Source organism: Oncorhynchus clarkii, chromosome 2 (assembly GCF_045791955.1).
Source record: "Oncorhynchus clarkii lewisi isolate Uvic-CL-2024 chromosome 2, UVic_Ocla_1.0, whole genome shotgun sequence".
NCBI lineage: Eukaryota > Metazoa > Chordata > Actinopteri > Salmoniformes > Salmonidae > Oncorhynchus > Oncorhynchus clarkii.
In genome coordinates, this window is record NC_092148.1 from 93,998,215 (window position 1) to 94,017,222 (window position 19,008).

The following is a 19,008-nucleotide window of genomic DNA, read 5'->3' on the forward strand; positions in this document are numbered from 1 at the left end:
GCTGTTGTAGTGTTAATACAGACCATGTAACAGAAGTGTAGCTAAATCTGGGCCAATATTTATTGTGCATGATCCATGAGAAATAACTCATGCATTTGTCTCCTGTCCCAGGTCCAACAATGGGCTGACCACCTCGTCCCGTAAATATGCCAAGATCCGCTACCACTTTGTGGCCCGCAATGCCAACGAACTGTCAGTACTGCAGGACGAGGTGCTAGAGGTACGACATCTATATTATAATACTGTCAGTACTGCAGGACGAGGTGCTAGAGGTACGACATCTATATTATAATACTGTCAGTACTGCAGGACGAGGTGCTAGAGGTACGACATCTATATTATAATACTGTCAGTACTGCAGGACGAGGTGCTAGAGGTACGACATCTATATTATAATACTGTCAGTACTGCAGGACGAGGTGCTGGAGGTACGACATCTATATTATAATACTGTCAGTACTGCAGGACGAGGTGGTGGAGGTACGACATCTATATTATAATACTGTCAGTACTGCAGGACGAGGTGGTAGAGGTACGACATCTATATTATAATACTGTCAGTACTGCAGGACGAGGTGCTAGAGGTACGACATCTATATTATAATACTGTCAGTACTGCAGGACGAGGTGGTGGAGGTACGACATCTATATTATAATACTGTCAGTACTGCAGGACGAGGTGCTAGAGGTACGACATCTATATTATAATACTGTCAGTACTGCAGGACGAGGTGCTGGAGGTACGACATCTATATTATAATACTGTCAGTACTGCAGGACGAGGTGCTGGAGGTACGACATCTATATTATAATACTGTCAGTACTGCAGGACGAGGTGCTAGAGGTATGACATCTATATTATAATACTGTCAGTACTGCAGGACGAGGTGCTGGAGGTACGCCATCTATATTATAATACTGTCAGTACTGCAGGACGAGGTGCTAGAGGTACGACATCTATATTATAATACTGTCAGTACTGCAGGACGAGGTGCTAGAGGTACAACATCTATATTATAATACTGTCAGTACTGCAGGACGAGGTGCTAGAGGTACAACATCTATATTATAATACTGTCAGTACTGCAGGACGAGGTGCTAGAGGTACGACATCTATATTATAATACTGTCAGTACTGCAGGACGAGGTGGTAGAGGTACGACATCTATATTATAATACTGTCAGTACTGCAGGACGAGGTGGTAGAGGTACGACATCTATATTATAATACTGTCAGTACTGCAGGACGAGGTGCTAGAGGTACGACATCTATATTATAATACTGTCAGTACTGCAGGACGAGGTGGTAGAGGTATGACATCTATATTATAATACTGTCAGTACTGCAGGACGAGGTGCTGGAGGTACGACATCTATATTATAATACTGTCAGTACTGCAGGACGAGGTGCTAGAGGTACGACATCTATATTATAATACTGTCAGTACTGCAGGACGAGGTGCTAGAGGTACGACATCTATATTATAATACTGTCAGTACTGCAGGACGAGGTGGTGGAGGTACGACATCTATATTATAATACTGTCAGTACTGCAGGACGAGGTGGTAGAGGTACGACATCTATATTATAATACTGTCAGTACTGCAGGACGAGGTGCTAGAGGTACGACATCTATATTATAATACTGTCAGTACTGCAGGACGAGGTGCTAGAGGTACGACATCTATATTATAATACTGTCAGTACTGCAGGACGAGGTGCTGGAGGTACGACATCTATATTATAATACTGTCAGTACTGCAGGACGAGGTGCTAGAGGTACGACATCTATATTATAATACTGTCAGTACTGCAGGACGAGGTGCTAGAGGTATGACATCTATATTATAATACTGTCAGTACTGCAGGACGAGGTGCTAGAGGTACGACATCTATATTATAATACTGTCAGTACTGCAGGACGAGGTGCTAGAGGTACGACATCTATATTATAATACTGTCAGTACTGCAGGACGAGGTGCTAGTGGTACGACATCTATATTATAATACTGTCAGTACTGCAGGACGAGGTGGTAGAGGTACGACATCTATATTATAATACTGTCAGTACTGCAGGACGAGGTGGTAGAGGTACGACATCTATATTATAATACTGTCAGTACTGCAGGACGAGGTGCTAGAGGTACGCCATCTATATTATAATACTGTCAGTACTGCAGGACGAGGTGCTAGAGGTACGACATCTATATTATAACACTGTCAGTACTGCAGGACGAGGTGGTAGAGGTACGACATCTATATTATAATACTGTCAGTACTGCAGGACGAGGTGGTGGAGGTACGACATCTATATTATAATACTGTCAGTACTGCAGGACGAGGTGCTAGAGGTACGACATCTATATTATAATACTGTCAGTACTGCAGGACGAGGTGCTAGAGGTACGACATCTATATTATAATACTGTCAGTACTGCAGGACGAGGTGGTAGAGGTACGACATCTATATTATAATACTGTCAGTACTGCAGGACGAGGTGCTAGAGGTACGACATCTATATTATAATACTGTCAGTACTGCAGGACGAGGTGCTAGAGGTACGACATCTATATTATAATACTGTCAGTACTGCAGGACGAGGTGCTAGAGGTACGACATCTATATTATAATACTGTCAGTACTGCAGGACGAGGTGCTAGAGGTACGACATCTATATTATAATACTGTCAGTACTGCAGGACGAGGTGCTAGAGGTACGACATCTATATTATAATACTGTCAGTACTGCAGGACGAGGTGCTAGTGGTACGACATCTATATTATAATACTGTCAGTACTGCAGGACGAGGTGGTAGAGGTACGACATCTATATTATAATACTGTCAGTACTGCAGGACGAGGTGCTGGAGGTACGACATCTATATTATAATACTGTCAGTACTGCAGGACGAGGTGGTAGAGGTACGACATCTATATTATAATACTGTCAGTACTGCAGGACGAGGTGGTAGAGGTACGACATCTATATTATAATACTGTCAGTACTGCAGGACGAGGTGGTAGAGGTATGACATCTATATTATAATACTGTCAGTACTGCAGGACGAGGTGGTAGAGGTACGACATCTATATTATAATACTGTCAGTACTGCAGGACGAGGTGGTGGAGGTACGACATCTATATTATAATACTGTCAGTACTGCAGGACGAGGTGGTAGAGGTATGACATCTATATTATAATACTGTCAGTACTGCAGGACGAGGTGGTGGAGGTATGACATCTATATTATAATACTGTCAGTACTGCAGGACGAGGTGGTAGAGGTACGACATCTATATTATAATACTGTCAGTACTGCAGGACGAGGTGGTGGAGGTACGACATCTATATTATAATACTGTCAGTACTGCAGGACGAGGTGGTAGAGGTATGACATCTATATTATAATACTGTCAGTACTGCAGGACGAGGTGGTAGAGGTACGACATCTATATTATAATACTGTCAGTACTACAGGACGAGGTGCTAGAGGTACGACATCTATATTATAATACTGTCAGTACTGCAGGACGAGGTGCTAGAGGTATGACATCTATATTATAACACTGTCAGTACTGCAGGACGAGGTGGTAGAGGTATGACATCTATATTATAATACTGTCAGTACTGCAGGACGAGGTGCTAGAGGTACGACATCTATATTATAATACTGTCAGTACTGCAGGACGAGGTGCTAGAGGTACGCCATCTATATTATAATACTGTCAGTACTGCAGGACGAGGTGGTAGAGGTATGACATCTATATTATAATACTGTCAGTACTGCAGGACGAGGTGCTAGAGGTACGACATCTATATTATAATACTGTCAGTACTGCAGGACGAGGTGCTAGAGGTACGACATCTATATTATAATACTGTCAGTACTGCAGGACGAGGTGGTAGAGGTACGACATCTATATTATAATACTGTCAGTACTGCAGGACGAGGTGGTAGAGGTACGACATCTATATTATAATACTGTCAGTACTGCAGGACGAGGTGCTAGAGGTACGACATCTATATTATAATACTGTCAGTACTACAGGACGAGGTGCTAGAGGTACGACATCTATATTATAATACTGTCAGTACTGCAGGACGAGGTGGTAGAGGTACGACATCTATATTATAATACTGTCAGTACTACAGGACGAGGTGGTAGAGGTACGACATCTATATTATAATACTGTCAGTACTGCAGGACGAGGTGCTAGAGGTACGACATCTATATTATAATACTGTCAGTACTGCAGGACGAGGTGCTAGAGGTACGCCATCTATATTATAATACTGTCAGTACTGCAGGACGAGGTGGTAGAGGTACGACATCTATATTATAATACTGTCAGTACTGCAGGACGAGGTGGTAGAGGTACGACATCTATATTATAATACTGTCAGTACTGCAGGACGAGGTGCTAGAGGTACGCCATCTATATTATAATACTGTCAGTACTGCAGGACGAGGTGGTGGAGGTACGACATCTATATTATAATACTGTCAGTACTGCAGGACGAGGTGGTAGAGGTATGACATCTATATTATAATACTGTCAGTACTGCAGGACGAGGTGGTGGAGGTACGACATCTATATTATAATACTGTCAGTACTGCAGGACGAGGTGGTAGAGGTATGACATCTATATTATAATACTGTCAGTACTGCAGGACGAGGTGGTGGAGGTACGCCATCTATATTATAATACTGTCAGTACTGCAGGACGAGGTGGTGGAGGTACGACATCTATATTATAATACTGTCAGTACTGCAGGACGAGGTGGTAGAGGTATGACATCTATATTATAATACTGTCAGTACTGCAGGACGAGGTGGTGGAGGTACGACATCTATATTATAATACTGTCAGTACTGCAGGACGAGGTGCTAGAGGTACGACATCTATATTATAATACTGTCAGTACTGCAGGACGAGGTGCTAGAGGTATGACATCTATATTATAATACTGTCAGTACTGCAGGACGAGGTGGTGGAGGTACGACATCTATATTATAATACTGTCAGTACTGCAGGACGAGGTGCTAGTGGTACGACATCTATATTATAATACTGTCAGTACTGCAGGACGAGGTGCTAGAGGTACGACATCTATATTATAATACTGTCAGTACTGCAGGACGAGGTGGTAGAGGTACGACATCTATATTATAATACTGTCAGTACTGCAGGACGAGGTGGTGGAGGTACGACATCTATATTATAATACTGTCAGTACTGCAGGACGAGGTGGTAGAGGTACGACATCTATATTATAACACTGTCAGTACTGCAGGACGAGGTGCTAGAGGTACGCCATCTATATTATAATACTGTCAGTACTGCAGGACGAGGTGGTAGAGGTACGACATCTATATTATAATACTGTCAGTACTGCAGGACGAGGTGGTGGAGGTACGACATCTATATTATAATACTGTCAGTACTGCAGGACGAGGTGGTGGAGGTACGACATCTATATTATAATACTGTCAGTACTGCAGGACGAGAGGTGGTGGAGGTATGACATCTATATTATAACACTGTCAGTACTGCAGGACGAGGTGTTGGAGGTACGTCATCTATATTATAATACTGTCAGTACTGCAGGACGAGGTGGTAGAGGTACGACATCTATATTATAATACTGTCAGTACTGCAGGACGAGGTGCTAGAGGTATGACATCTATATTATAATACTGTCAGTACTGCAGGACGAGGTGCTAGAGGTACGACATCTATATTATAATACTGTCAGTACTGCAGGACGAGGTGCTAGAGGTACGACATCTATATTATAATACTGTCAGTACTGCAGGACGAGGTGCTGGAGGTACGACATCTATATTATAATACTGTCAGTACTGCAGGACGAGGTGCTAGAGGTACGACATCTATATTATAATACTGTCAGTACTGCAGGACGAGGTGCTAGAGGTACGACATCTATATTATAATACTGTCAGTACTGCAGGACGAGGTGCTAGAGGTACGACATCTATATTATAATACTGTCAGTACTGCAGGACGAGGTGCTAGAGGTACGACATCTATATTATAATACTGTCAGTACTGCAGGACGAGGTGCTAGTGGTACGACATCTATATTATAATACTGTCAGTACTGCAGGACGAGGTGGTGGAGGTATGACATCTATATTATAATACTGTCAGTACTGCAGGACGAGGTGCTAGAGGTACGACATCTATATTATAATACTGTCAGTACTGCAGGACGAGGTGCTAGAGGTACGACATCTATATTATAATACTGTCAGTACTGCAGGACGATGTGGTGGAGGTATGACATCTATATTATAATACTGTCAGTACTGCAGGACGAGGTGCTAGTGGTACGACATCTATATTATAATACTGTCAGTACTGCAGGACGAGGTGGTGGAGGTATGACATCTATATTATAATACTGTCAGTACTGCAGGACGAGGTGCTAGAGGTATGACATCTATATTATAATACTGTCAGTACTGCAGGACGAGGTGCTGGAGGTACGACATCTATATTATAATACTGTCAGTACTGCAGGACGAGGTGGTGGAGGTACGACATCTATATTATAATACTGTCAGTACTGCAGGACGAGGTGCTAGAGGTACGACATCTATATTATAATACTGTCAGTACTGCAGGACGAGGTGGTAGAGGTACGACATCTATATTATAATACTGTCAGTACTGCAGGACGAGGTGCTAGAGGTACGACATCTATATTATAATACTGTCAGTACTGCAGGACGAGGTGCTAGAGGTACGACATCAAATCAAATCAAATTTTATTTGTCACATACACATGGTTAGCAGATGTTAATGCGAGTGTAGCGAAATGCTTGTGCTTAAAGTTCCGACAATGCAGTAATAACCAACAAGTAATCTAACAATTCCAAAACTACTGTCTTGTACACAGTGTGAGGGGATAAAGAATATGTACATAAGGATATATGAATGAGTGATGGTACAGAGCAGCATAGGCAAGATACAGTAGATGGTATCGAGTACAGTATATACATATTAGATGGGTATGTAAACAAAGTGGCATAGTTAAAGTGGCTAGTGATACATGTATTACATAAGGATGCAGTAGATGATATAGAGTACAGTATATACATATACATATGAGATGAATAATGTAGGGTATGTAAACATTATATTAGGTAGCATTGTTTAAAGTGGCTAGTGATATATTTTACATTTCCCATCAATTCCCATTATTAAAGTGGCTGGAGTTGAGTCAGTGTGTTGGCAGCAGCCACTCAATGTTAGTGATGGCTGTTTAATTAACAGTCTGATGGCCTTGAGATAGAAGCTGTTTTTCAGTCTCTCGGTTCCAGCTTTGATGCACCTGTACTGACCTCGCCTTCTGGATGATAGCGGGGTGAACAGGCAGTGGCTCGGGTGGTTGTTGTCCTTGATGATCTTTATGGCCTTCCTATAACATCGGGTGGTGTAGGTGTCCTGGAGGGCAGGTAGTTTGCCCCCGGTGATGCGTTGTGCAGACCTCACTACCCTCTGGAGAGCCTTACTGTTGTGGGCGGAGCAGTTGCCGTACCAGGCGGTGATACAGCCCGCCAGGATGCTCTCGATTGTGCATCTGTAGAAGTTTGTTAGTGCTTTTGGTGACAAGCCGAATTTCTTCAGCCTCCTGAGGTTGAAGAGGCGCTGCTGCGCCTTCTTCACGATGCTGTCTGTGTGAGTGGACCAATTCAGTTTGTCTGTGATGTGTATGCCGAGGAACTTAAAACTTACTACCCTCTCCACTACTGTTCCATCGATGTGGATAGGGGGGTGTTCCCTCTTCTGTTTCCTGAAGTCCACAATCATCTCCTTAGTTTTGTTGACGTTGAGTGTGAGGTTATTTTCCTGACACCACACTCCGAGGGCCCTCACCTCCTCCCTGTAGGCCGTCTCGTTGTTGTTGGTAATCAAGCCTACCACTGTTGTGTCGTCCGCAAACTTGATGATTGAGTTGGAGGCGTGCGTGGCCACGCAGTCGTGGGTGAACAGGGAGTACAGGAGAGGGCTCAGAACGCACCCTTGTGGGGCCCCAGTGTTGAGGATCAGCGGGGTGGAGATGTTGTTGCCTACCCTCACCACCTAGGGGCGGCCCGTCAGGAAGTCCAGTACCCAGTTGCACAGGGCGGGGTCGAGACCCAGGGTCTCGAGCTTGATGACGAGCTTGGAGGGTACTATGGTGTTGAATGCCGAGCTGTAGTCGATGAACAGCATTCTCACATAGGTATTCCTCTTGTCCAGATGGGTTAGGGCAGTGTGCAGTGTGGTTGAGATTGCATCGTCTGTGGACCTATTTGGGCGGTAAGAAAATTGGAGTGGGTCTAGGGTGTCAGGTAGGGTGGAGGTGATATGGTCCTTGACTAGTCTCTCAAAGCACTTCATGATGACGGAAGTGAGTGCTACGGGGCGGTAATCGTTTAGCTCAGTTACCTTAGCTTTCTTGGGAACAGGAACAATGGTGGCCCTCTTGAAGCATGTGGGAACAGCAGACTGGTATAGGGATTGATTGAATATGTCCGTAAACACACCGGCCAGCTGATCTGCGCATGCTCTGAGGGTGCGGCTGGGAATGCCGTCTGGGCCTGCAGCCCTGCGAGGGTTAACACGTATAAATGTTTTACTCACCTCGGCTGCAGTGAAGGAGAGTCCGCATGTTTTCGTTGCAGGCTGTGTCAGTGGCACTGTATTGTCCTCAAAGCGGGCAAAAAAGTTATTTAGTCTGCCTGGGAGCAAGACATCCTGGTCCGTGACTGGGCTGGTTTTCTTCTTGTAGTCCGTGATTGACTGTAGACCCTGCCACATACCTCTTGTGTCTGAGCCGTTGAATTGAGATTCTACTTTGTCTCTATACTGACGCTTAGCTTGTTTGATTGCCTTGCGGAGGGAATAGCTGCACTGTTTGTATTCGGTCATGTTACCAGTCACCTTGCCCTGATTAAAAGCAGTGGTTCGCGCTTTCAGTTTCACGCGAATGCTGCCATCAATCCACGGTTTCTGGTTAGGGAATGTTTTAATCGTTGCTATGGGAACGACATCTTTAACGCACGTTCTAATGAACTCGCACACCGAATCAGCGTATTCGTCAATGTTGTTATCTGACGCAATATGAAACATATCCCAGTCCACGTGATGGAAGCAGTCTTGGAGTGTGGAATCAGCTTGGTCGGACCAGCGTTGGACAGACCTCAGCGTAGGAGCTTCTTGTTTTAGTTTCTGTCTGTAGGCAGGGATCAGCAAAATGGAGTCATGGTCAGCTTTTCCGAAAGGAGGGCGGGGCAGGGCCTTATATGCATTGCGGATGTTAGAATAACAATGATCCAAGGTTGTTCCAGCCCTGGTTGCGCAATCGATATGCTGATACAATTTAGGGAGTCTTGTTTTCAGACTAGCCTTGTTAAAATCCCCAGCTATAATGAATGCAGCCTCAGGATGTATGGATTCCAGTTTGCAAAGAGTCAAATAAAGTTCGTTCAGAGCCATCGATGTGTCTGCTTGGGGGGGAATATATACGGCTGTGATTATAATTGAAGAGAATTCTCTTGGTAGATAATGCGGTCGACATTTGATTGTGAGGAATTCTAAATCAGGTGAACAGAAGGATTTGAGTTCCTGTATGTTTCTGTGATCACACCACGTCTCGTTAGCCATAAGGCATACGCCCCCGCCCCTCTTCTTACCAGAAAGATGTTTGTTTCTGTCGGCGCGATGCGTGGAGAAACCCGCTGGCTGCACCGCCTCCGATAGCGTCTCTCCAGTGAGCCATGTTTCCGTGAAGCAAAGAACGTTACAGTCTCTGATGTCCCTCTGGAATGCTACCCTTGCTCGGATTTCATCAACCTTGTTGTCAAGAGACTGGACATTGGCGAGAAGAATGCTAGGGAGTGGTGCACGATGTGCCCGTCTCCGGAGTCTGACCAGAAGACCGCCTCGTTTCCCTCTTTTTCGGAGTCGTTTTTTTTGGTCGCCGGCTGGGATCCATTCCGTTGTCCTGGTTGAAAGGCAGAACACAGAATCCGCTTCGCGAAAAATCATATTCTTGGTTGTACTGATGGTGAGTTGACGCTGATCTTATATTCAGTAGTTCTTCTCGATGTATGTAATGAAACCTAAGATGACCTGGGGTACTAATGTAAGAAATAACACGTAAAAAAACAAAAAACTGCATAGTTTCCTAGGAACGCGAAGCGAGGCGGCCATCTCTGTCAGCGCCATGGCAACAAAACAACATCTATATTATAATACTGTCAGTACTGCAGGACGAGGTGCTAGAGGTACGACATCTATATTATATGCGGAGTGACATGCAGAGTCAGAGTGACATGCAGAGTGACATGCAGAGTGACATGCAGAGTGACATGCAGAGTCAGAGTGACATGCAGAGTGACATGCAGAGTCAGAGTGACATGCAGAGTGACATGCAGAGTCGGATTGACATGCAGAGTGACATGCAGAGTGACATGCAGAGTGACATGCAGAGTCAGAGTGACATGCAGAGTGACATGCAGAGTGACATGCAGAGTCAGAGTGACTTCTGGGTTGTGGGTTCGATTCATGCTTGGGACACACATATGAAAATGCATGTTTCAGATTAAAAAACAACAACATGCTAAATGGTATATTATTATTATTATTATTATTATTATTATTATTATTATTATTATTATTATTATTATTATTATTATTATTTAGGTCATTGTGGCGGCAGCATAACCTAGTGGTTAGAGCGTTGGACTAGTAACCGAAAGGTTGCAAGATCGAATCCCCGAGCTGACATGATAAAACTCTGTCGTTCTGCCCCCTGAACAGGTAGTAAACCCACTGTTCCTAGGCCGTCATTGAAAATAAGAATTTGTTCTTAACTGACTTGCCTAGTTAAATAAAGGTACACATTTAAAAAAAAAAAGTGTCCCTGCAGGTGATAGAGGACGATAAACAGTGGTGGAAACTGAGGAACAGGAGTGGCCAATCAGGATATGTCCCCTACAACATCCTGGATGTGGTCAAACTAGAGGAACCACACGGCATGGCTGAACCTCTCTATAGCCAGGTAACATTACACACACAAACATTATCAGGAACGCACACACACACACACATTATCATAAACGCACACATTAGAACGCACACACACACACAATCATAAATGCACACATTAGAACGCACACACACACACACACACATTATCATAAACGCACACATTAGAACACACACACACACATTATCATAAGCGCACACATTAGAACGCACACACACACATTATCATAAACGCACACATTAGAACGCACACACACACACACACATTATCATAAACGCACACATTAGAACACACACACACACATTATCATAAACGCACACATTAGAACGCACACACACACACACATTATCATAAACGCACACATTAGAACACACACACACACATTATCATAAACGCACACATTAGAACACACACACACACATTATCATAAACGCACACATTAGAACGCACACACACACACATTATCATAAACGCACACATTAGAACACACACACACACATTATCATAAACGCACACATTAGAACGCACACACACACACATTATCATAAACGCACACATTAGAACACACACACACACATTATCATAAACGCACACATTAGAACGCACACACACACACACATTATCATAAACGCACACATTAGAACGCACACACACACATTATCATAAACGCACACATTAGAACACACACACACACATTATCATAAACGCACACATTAGAACGCACACACACACATTATCATAAACGCACACATTAGAACGCACACACACACACACAATCATAAACGCACACATTAGAACGCACACACACACACACACAATCATAAATGCACACATTAGAACGCACACACACACACATTATCATAAACGCACACATTAGAACGCACACACACACATTATCATAAACGCACACATTAGAACGCACACACACACACACACAATCATAAATGCACACATTAGAACGCACACACACACACACACACACATTATCATAAACGCACACATTAGAAAGCACATACGCACACACACCCACACACACTATCATGCACAATATGATATACAGACACATTATCACAGACATGCCCAACATACTCAATATCATATGCACACATATTATCACACACACACACACACAGCTACTGTTCACACATAATGTATAACCTTCAGTTATGCACACTCCCTCTATACTTCTAAAACACACCACACAAACACATCGTCATGATACCACCCCTTCTCCGTACTTTACAAGCCCTGTACCCACCTACCAATGCATCCTGGAAACCAGTTGAACAGATTTTGAAACATTATCAAACATTTTTGGAAAGATGAACCTGTTCTCCCTGACAGCATTTGACATTATGTAAGAGCATCTGGATAAGCACTATATAAATCCAATCTATTCATGAATTATTAACGTTCTTTCATGTGTCTTTCTTTTGTCTCTGTGTGTGTCTGTGTCACCTCTGGTTGGCCAGCCCTACAGCCCTACAGCCCTACAGCCCTACAGCCCTACCTCTCCCTCCAGCTCTCTAGGGAGAGGGGAGAGCTTTGACATGGGCCGCTTCAAAGAATGTGAGTCTCATAGCTTTCGTTTACTACTACACAATCTAGATAACTGCTTATCTGAGCTATCTGAGCTTAAGGTTTTTACGAGTTTCCTCATCTTAGCCAAGAGGACCTCAGCACTTATAGATGAGCAGGTATACCTCTTAAACAGTTACTTCCCCTGTCTCTCCGTTCTCCACATTCTGTTAATTCTCTCTCTTTCTGTCTCTCTCTTTCCCTCGGTCTCTCGCTCTCTCCCCTGCCATTGATCCTCTGTCTCTCCCTCCCTTCCCCCAGCTCGGACACACCAGATGGATGAGGTGAATGATGAGTTGTTGAAGAGGATCACTACTAATAAGTCCAATCCTCCTGGCCGTAACTTCAGGGTAGAGCGCCCCTCAGACAGCAGCTCCTCTCCTCCTCTCACCTTAGACTCCAGCCCACCGCAGGTCACCGCCTGGCTCAATGCCAAGGGATTCTCTAAACCGTGAGTCACCATACTTGGCTGTGTGTTAAGAAGACATGATACACACACACACACACACACACACACACACACACACACACACACATAAATAAACACACAGGCAGGCAGGCAGATATCAGTTAAAGTTTATGTACTTACAATCGTGAGGAAGAGAGAAAAGTGACAAAGTGCTGGCTTCAGTTATCTCATGGTATTATCATGCTATATTGTCTTCAGTTAGTGCATGGTATTATCATGCTATATAGTCTTCAGTTATCTCATGGTATTATCATGCTATATAGTCTTCAGTTGTCTCATGGTATTATCATGCTATATAGTCTTCAGTTATCTCATGGTATTATCATGCTATATAGTCTTCAGTTATCTCATGGTATTATCATGCTATATAGTCTTCAGTTATCTCATGGTATTATCATGCTATAAAGTCTTCAGTTATCTCATGGTATTATCATGCTACATAGTCTTCAGTTAGCTAACAACTATTAGAACCAGGAAAGGTCACCTAGCCAGTGCAAGTTTACAGAGAAAAATGCTCCAAATGCAAACTCAACATTGCTCTTTTTCTTGTGGAATAGGGTAATCTTATCAGTTCACTAGCCTTGCAAACACCACACTAGATAAAACATTTAGTTAGAACATTTGACATTTTGTGAATTTATATTGCAAATATTTAGTATGTTCGTATTTTGTTTGTTCAATATTGAAAGGAAGGTGGAGTGTCTGGGTATCCTGACTAGAGCTCAGTTCTTCTCTAGTGTTTAATATGTTATACAAGGAATTATGGGTAACAGACTTCGGATACCTATAGATTTAACTATGGTTTGTGGAAAGTAACTATTTTTGGGGAGGAACAAACAGTAACTTTGGAGGTGACTATTTCAATACAGAGGGTACTGTTGGGTAGGGAACACCCCCCACCCGTGCCAATCCAATAGGGGGCGCCCCTGGTCATTTTGGACCTTTTTCAAAAAAGTCCCACTTCTCCCTCATCATACATGACAAATAGACCATCTAGGTTGATTCATGTCTTAACATAGTGCTATATATCATTTGGGCAGTATAAATGCCATTTGGACATGGTTCACTGACTTTTGGGTTTGGAAACCGACTTCCTATGATCGTACATGGCAAATGGACATAACATCCTGATTTGGCACTTTCAATACTTTCATATTGCATTTGGACATTTCTTATGGCATTTGGCAAAAAAAAAACAAGTGACTTTTGACTTAGACTTTTGACTTCCTATGATATCATATTGCAAATGGACAAAACATCCTGATTTGGCACTTTCAATACTTTCATATTACATTTGGACATTTCTTACTGCATCTGGCAATGGTTCACTGACTTTTGACTTCGACTTTTGACTTCCTAGTAAATCATATTGCAAATGGACAAAACATGTGCCTTATAGACAAGTAAAAAAAAAAAAAATATGACAATAAAATATGACAAAAGAATGTGTAATTGACAAAAAAAATTGAAAGAATTTCAAAAAACGTTCCAGAAAGCACTTTTTTAAGTTGTTTTGAATTTGGAGCCCTGCAATTTCACTGGCTGTTGTCGAGGTATCCCATAATTAAAATTCCTCAATCATACAAGTATTTTACACCATTTTAAAGATAAACTTCTTGTAAATCCAGCCACAGTGTCCGATTTCAAATAGGCTTTACGGCGAAAGCACAACAAACGATTATGTTAGGTCAGCACCTAGTCACAGAAAACCAGAAAGCCATTTTCCAGCCAAGGACAGCCCTCACTGTTCTTGTTCCTGTGTAGTTAAACTGTAATTACTTCAGGAGCAGCATTTTATTAGTATGTTGTTACATAATTATTGAGTAATTGCATTTTAATTGTATAACAAAGAGCTGAGAGTATTTGTAACTACTGACAAGAGGAATAGTGACTTCGTTATTCCATTTATGTAATAACTCACTTATTATGCAATTATAAAGCAATTTCCAAAATCATATGCAACACTATTGTTGCTATTGTAATGATCACAAAGATAATACACATGTATAATAACTTGGTGTCAGGTGGTACGTTATGTCTCACTCATTATGAAAATATGCGTAAGTCATTTTGGGGCTGGAAGAGTGGGTTATCTTGATGATTCCATGTCCCTCATATGTTTCATTAACACACATTACTTGTTGTCGTCTTTGGTTCTTCATTACATTTTGGGCAGCCATCAAATACAATTTTTGTTTTCAAATAACTTGCATATATTCAAATACATTAAAATAGTATTCATTTTTCTGAGACCTGTATTTGAATATCACATAAAATAATTGCCTTTGAAAACGCTACATTTCTAACTCTTCATTAAACTACCTAGAGTATTTCAAAAGTTGGTATTTTAAAATAAACTACAAAATACAACTATTTCCTGCCCATGTCTGATGGATAATGCAGTCTCTGTTCCCTAAAGCGTGATGGAGTGCCTGGGTGTAGATCATTATGGGCAATGTAGTCTCTGTTCCATACAGCACAGTGGATTCCCTTGGTATAGAGCATTATGGGTAATGTAGTCTCTGTTCCCTACAGGACGGTGGAGTGCCTGGGGAACCTGACGGGCGCTCAGCTCTTCTCTCTGAACAAGGAGGAACTGAAGGCAGTGTGTGGAGACGAGGGAGCCAGGGTGTACAGCCAGACCACCGTGCAGAAAGCCCAGCTAGAGGTCTGTATCACATGCACACATACTGACACATGAACCACTGTACGCACACACACACACACACACACACACACACACGCACAAGCACGCACGAACACACACACGTTTAGAGCCTTTAGATGTTTAGATATAAAAAATAAAAAAACTCAACCCTGAAAATCTATTTCCAGAAGAACAATGGGAATTCAGAGCTCCAAGAGATTATGAGACGACGACAAGAGAAGATCGATGCCAGCAAGGACTAATCTGAGCATGCTCAATGACTGTCAACCAATCACAGCTCAGCATGGCTGGTCACCATAACAACCCTCTCCAGTAGCAACCAACCAGAAGCCTTCCCCTCCCACAGTGCCCACCCTTTCACCAACTTATTTTTATCAGACAATCGACAGTTAACATTGGCATTTAATATAACTGTTATAATTTTTTTTAAATTATATATTTATTTTTCATCTTAGTGAATGTGTATGTTTACCTTTTTCTTCAATGATGTTCTCTAGTAATTATGACTATTGCTTTTTGATGCTTTGCCTGACAATGTTTCTATCTTTGTATAGTGGTGAGGGACCATATTAATTTACAGGTGTGGTGGTGAGGGACCATATTAATTTACAGGTGTAGTGGTGAGAGAGATAGTTTGTGCATCTGTGTGAGTGCGGGCGTGCGGGCGTGCGTGCGTGTGTGCGTGTGTGTGAGTGTGTATGTGACTGATGGCTGTATGTGACTGACGGCTGCTGTATGTGACTGACGGCTGCTGTATGTGACTGACGGCTGCTGTATGTGACTGATGGCTGTATGTGACTGACGGCTGCTGTATGTGACTGACGGCTGCTGTATGTGACTGACGGCTGCTGTATGTGACTGACGGCTGCTGTATGTGACTGACGGCTGCTGTATGTGACTGACGGCTGCTGTATGTGACTGACGGCTGCTGTATGTGATGTCGGCTGCTGTATGTGACTGACGGCTGCTGTATGTGACTGACGGCTGCTGTATGTGACTGACGGCTGCTGTATGTGATGTCGGCTGCTGTATGTGACTGACGGCTGCTGTATGTGACTGACGGCTGCTGTATGTGACTGACGGCTGCTGTATGTGACTGACGGCTGCTGTATGTGACTGACGGCTGCTGTATGTGACTGACGGCTGCTGTATGTGATATCGGCTGCTGTATGTGACTGACGGCTGCTGTATGTGACTGACGGCTGCTGTATGTGATATCGGCTGCTGTATGTGACTGACGGCTGCTGTATGTGACTGACGGCTGCTGTATGTGACTGACGGCTGCTGTATGTGACTGACGGCTGCTGTATGTGACTGACGGCTGCTGTATGTGACTGACGGCTGCTGTATGTGATGTCGGCTGCTGTATGTGACTGACGGCTGCTGTATGTGACTGACGGCTGCTGTATGTGACTGACGGCTGCTGTATGTGACTGACGGCTGCTGTATGTGACTGACGGCTGCTGTATGTGACTGACGGCTGCTGTATGTGACTGACGGCTGCTGTATGTGACTGACGGCTGCTGTATGTGACTGACGGCTGCTGTATGTGACTGACGGCTGCTGTATGTGATGTCGGCTGCTGTATGTGACTGACGGCTGCTGTATGTGACTGACGGCTGCTGTATGTGACTGACGGCTGCTGTATGTGACTGACGGCTGTATGTGTGTCCTTGTTTTATTTCCAGGGAATTCTTGAAGAAATGTTTTTGGGTGAAATCAAATCCATAAGGTCCTCAAAAGTACATTTTCAAATGGGATGTTATTGTTCACATATCTGATTAAACTCCAATGTATTAAAATGTTATACTGTTTACTGAATAATGCTACATTATAGTTCTGAGCAGTCTGTATTCTATTCTCGTGTCCAGTCACACTGTCCATATTGCAAAATATCCTCCAACTATTACTAAATACAGTTCTGTAATTCATTTGACTTATCCTCCAACTATTGCATCCCTGTGCCACTGTCTATATGAAGTATGCTTTACGTTTACAATTGTCATCCAATCATATTTCTGTTCTGTGTAGACGTGTTTATTCCTTCAATAATAAACGCAAGTTCGGGAGTCAACTCTACTGCTGATCGTATTGAATTCCATCCTTAGGTTACAGATTGTAGTCATATTACCCGGTGGTGCAATCCAATCCTGTTCAAGCTCACGTAACGGAGGTCAGAACGTGACGTAAACTCACTCCACAGCTAGCTTGAAATGTTGCAGATGGGGCCATCCAATCGGTACTTTTTTGATGGCTCAAACCGTTGTTAGGTTGTCAAGGAGGGCGATCAGGTGTGTTGGTAGGTTGTCAAGGACGGCGATCAGGTGTGTTGGCAGGTTGTCAAGGAGGGCGATCAGGTGTGTTGGTAGGTTGTCAAGGAGGGCGATCAGGTGTGTTGGTAGGTTGTCAAGGAGGGCGATCAGGTGTGTTGGTAGGTTGTCAAGGAGGGCGATCAGGTGTGTTGGTAGGTTGTCAAGGAGGGCGATCAGGTGTGTTGGTAGGTTGTCAAGGAGGGCGATCAGGTGTGTTGGTAGGTTGTCAAGGAGGGCGATCAGGTGTGTTGGTAGGTTGTCAAGGAGGGCGATCAGGTGTGTTGGTAGGTTGTCAAGGAGGGCGATCAGGTGTGTTGGTAGGTTGTCAAGGAGGGCGATCAGGTGTGTTGGTAGGTTGTCAAGGAGGGCGATCAGGTGTGTTGGTAGGTTGTCAAGGAGGGCGATCAGGTGTGTTGGTAGGTTGTCAAGGAGGGCGATCAGGTGTGTTGGTAGGTTGTCAAGGAGGGCGATCAGGTGTGTTGGTAGGTTGTCAAGGAGGGCGATCAGGTGTGTTGGTAGGTTGTCAAGGAGGGCGATCAGGTGTGTTGGTAGGTTGTCAAGGAGGGCGATCAGGTGTGTTGGTAGGTTGTCATCAGGTGTGTTGGTAGGTTGTCAAGGAGGGCGATCAGGTGTGTTGGTAGGTTGTCAAGGAGGGCGATCAGGTGTGTTGGTAGGTTGTCAAGGAGGGCGATCAGGTGTGTTGGTAGTTTGTCAAGGAGGGCGATCAGGTGTGTTGCTAGGTTGTCAAGGAGGGCGATCAGTTGTGTTGGTAGGTTGTCAAGGAGGGCGATCAGGTGTGTTGGTAGGTTGTCAAGGAGGGCGATCAGGTGTGTTGGTAGGTTGTCAAGGAGGGCGATCAGGTGTGTTGGTAGGTTGTCAAGGAGGGCGATCAGGTGTGTTGGTAGGTTGTC

The 19,008-nt window shown here is 43.6% G+C and overlaps 1 protein-coding gene across 2 annotated transcripts in view; it reads left to right on the top strand.

Annotated features, from left to right (window-relative positions):
* Window positions 1–16,436, top strand: part of LOC139376507 (epidermal growth factor receptor kinase substrate 8-like protein 2) — a 103,428-nt gene extending 86,992 nt beyond the window's left edge. For both annotated transcript variants that reach the window (XM_071119202.1, XM_071119194.1), the window contains 6 exons: window positions 112–220; window positions 10,951–11,082; window positions 12,543–12,639; window positions 12,910–13,099; window positions 15,653–15,785; window positions 15,953–16,436. In XM_071119202.1, the coding sequence (XP_070975303.1) occupies window positions 112–220; window positions 10,951–11,082; window positions 12,543–12,639; window positions 12,910–13,099; window positions 15,653–15,785; window positions 15,953–16,027 (736 nt within the window). In that variant the 3' untranslated portion in view covers window positions 16,028–16,436. The remainder of the gene's footprint in view (window positions 1–111; window positions 221–10,950; window positions 11,083–12,542; window positions 12,640–12,909; window positions 13,100–15,652; window positions 15,786–15,952) is intronic.
* Window positions 16,437–19,008: the final 2,572 nt, after the last annotated feature.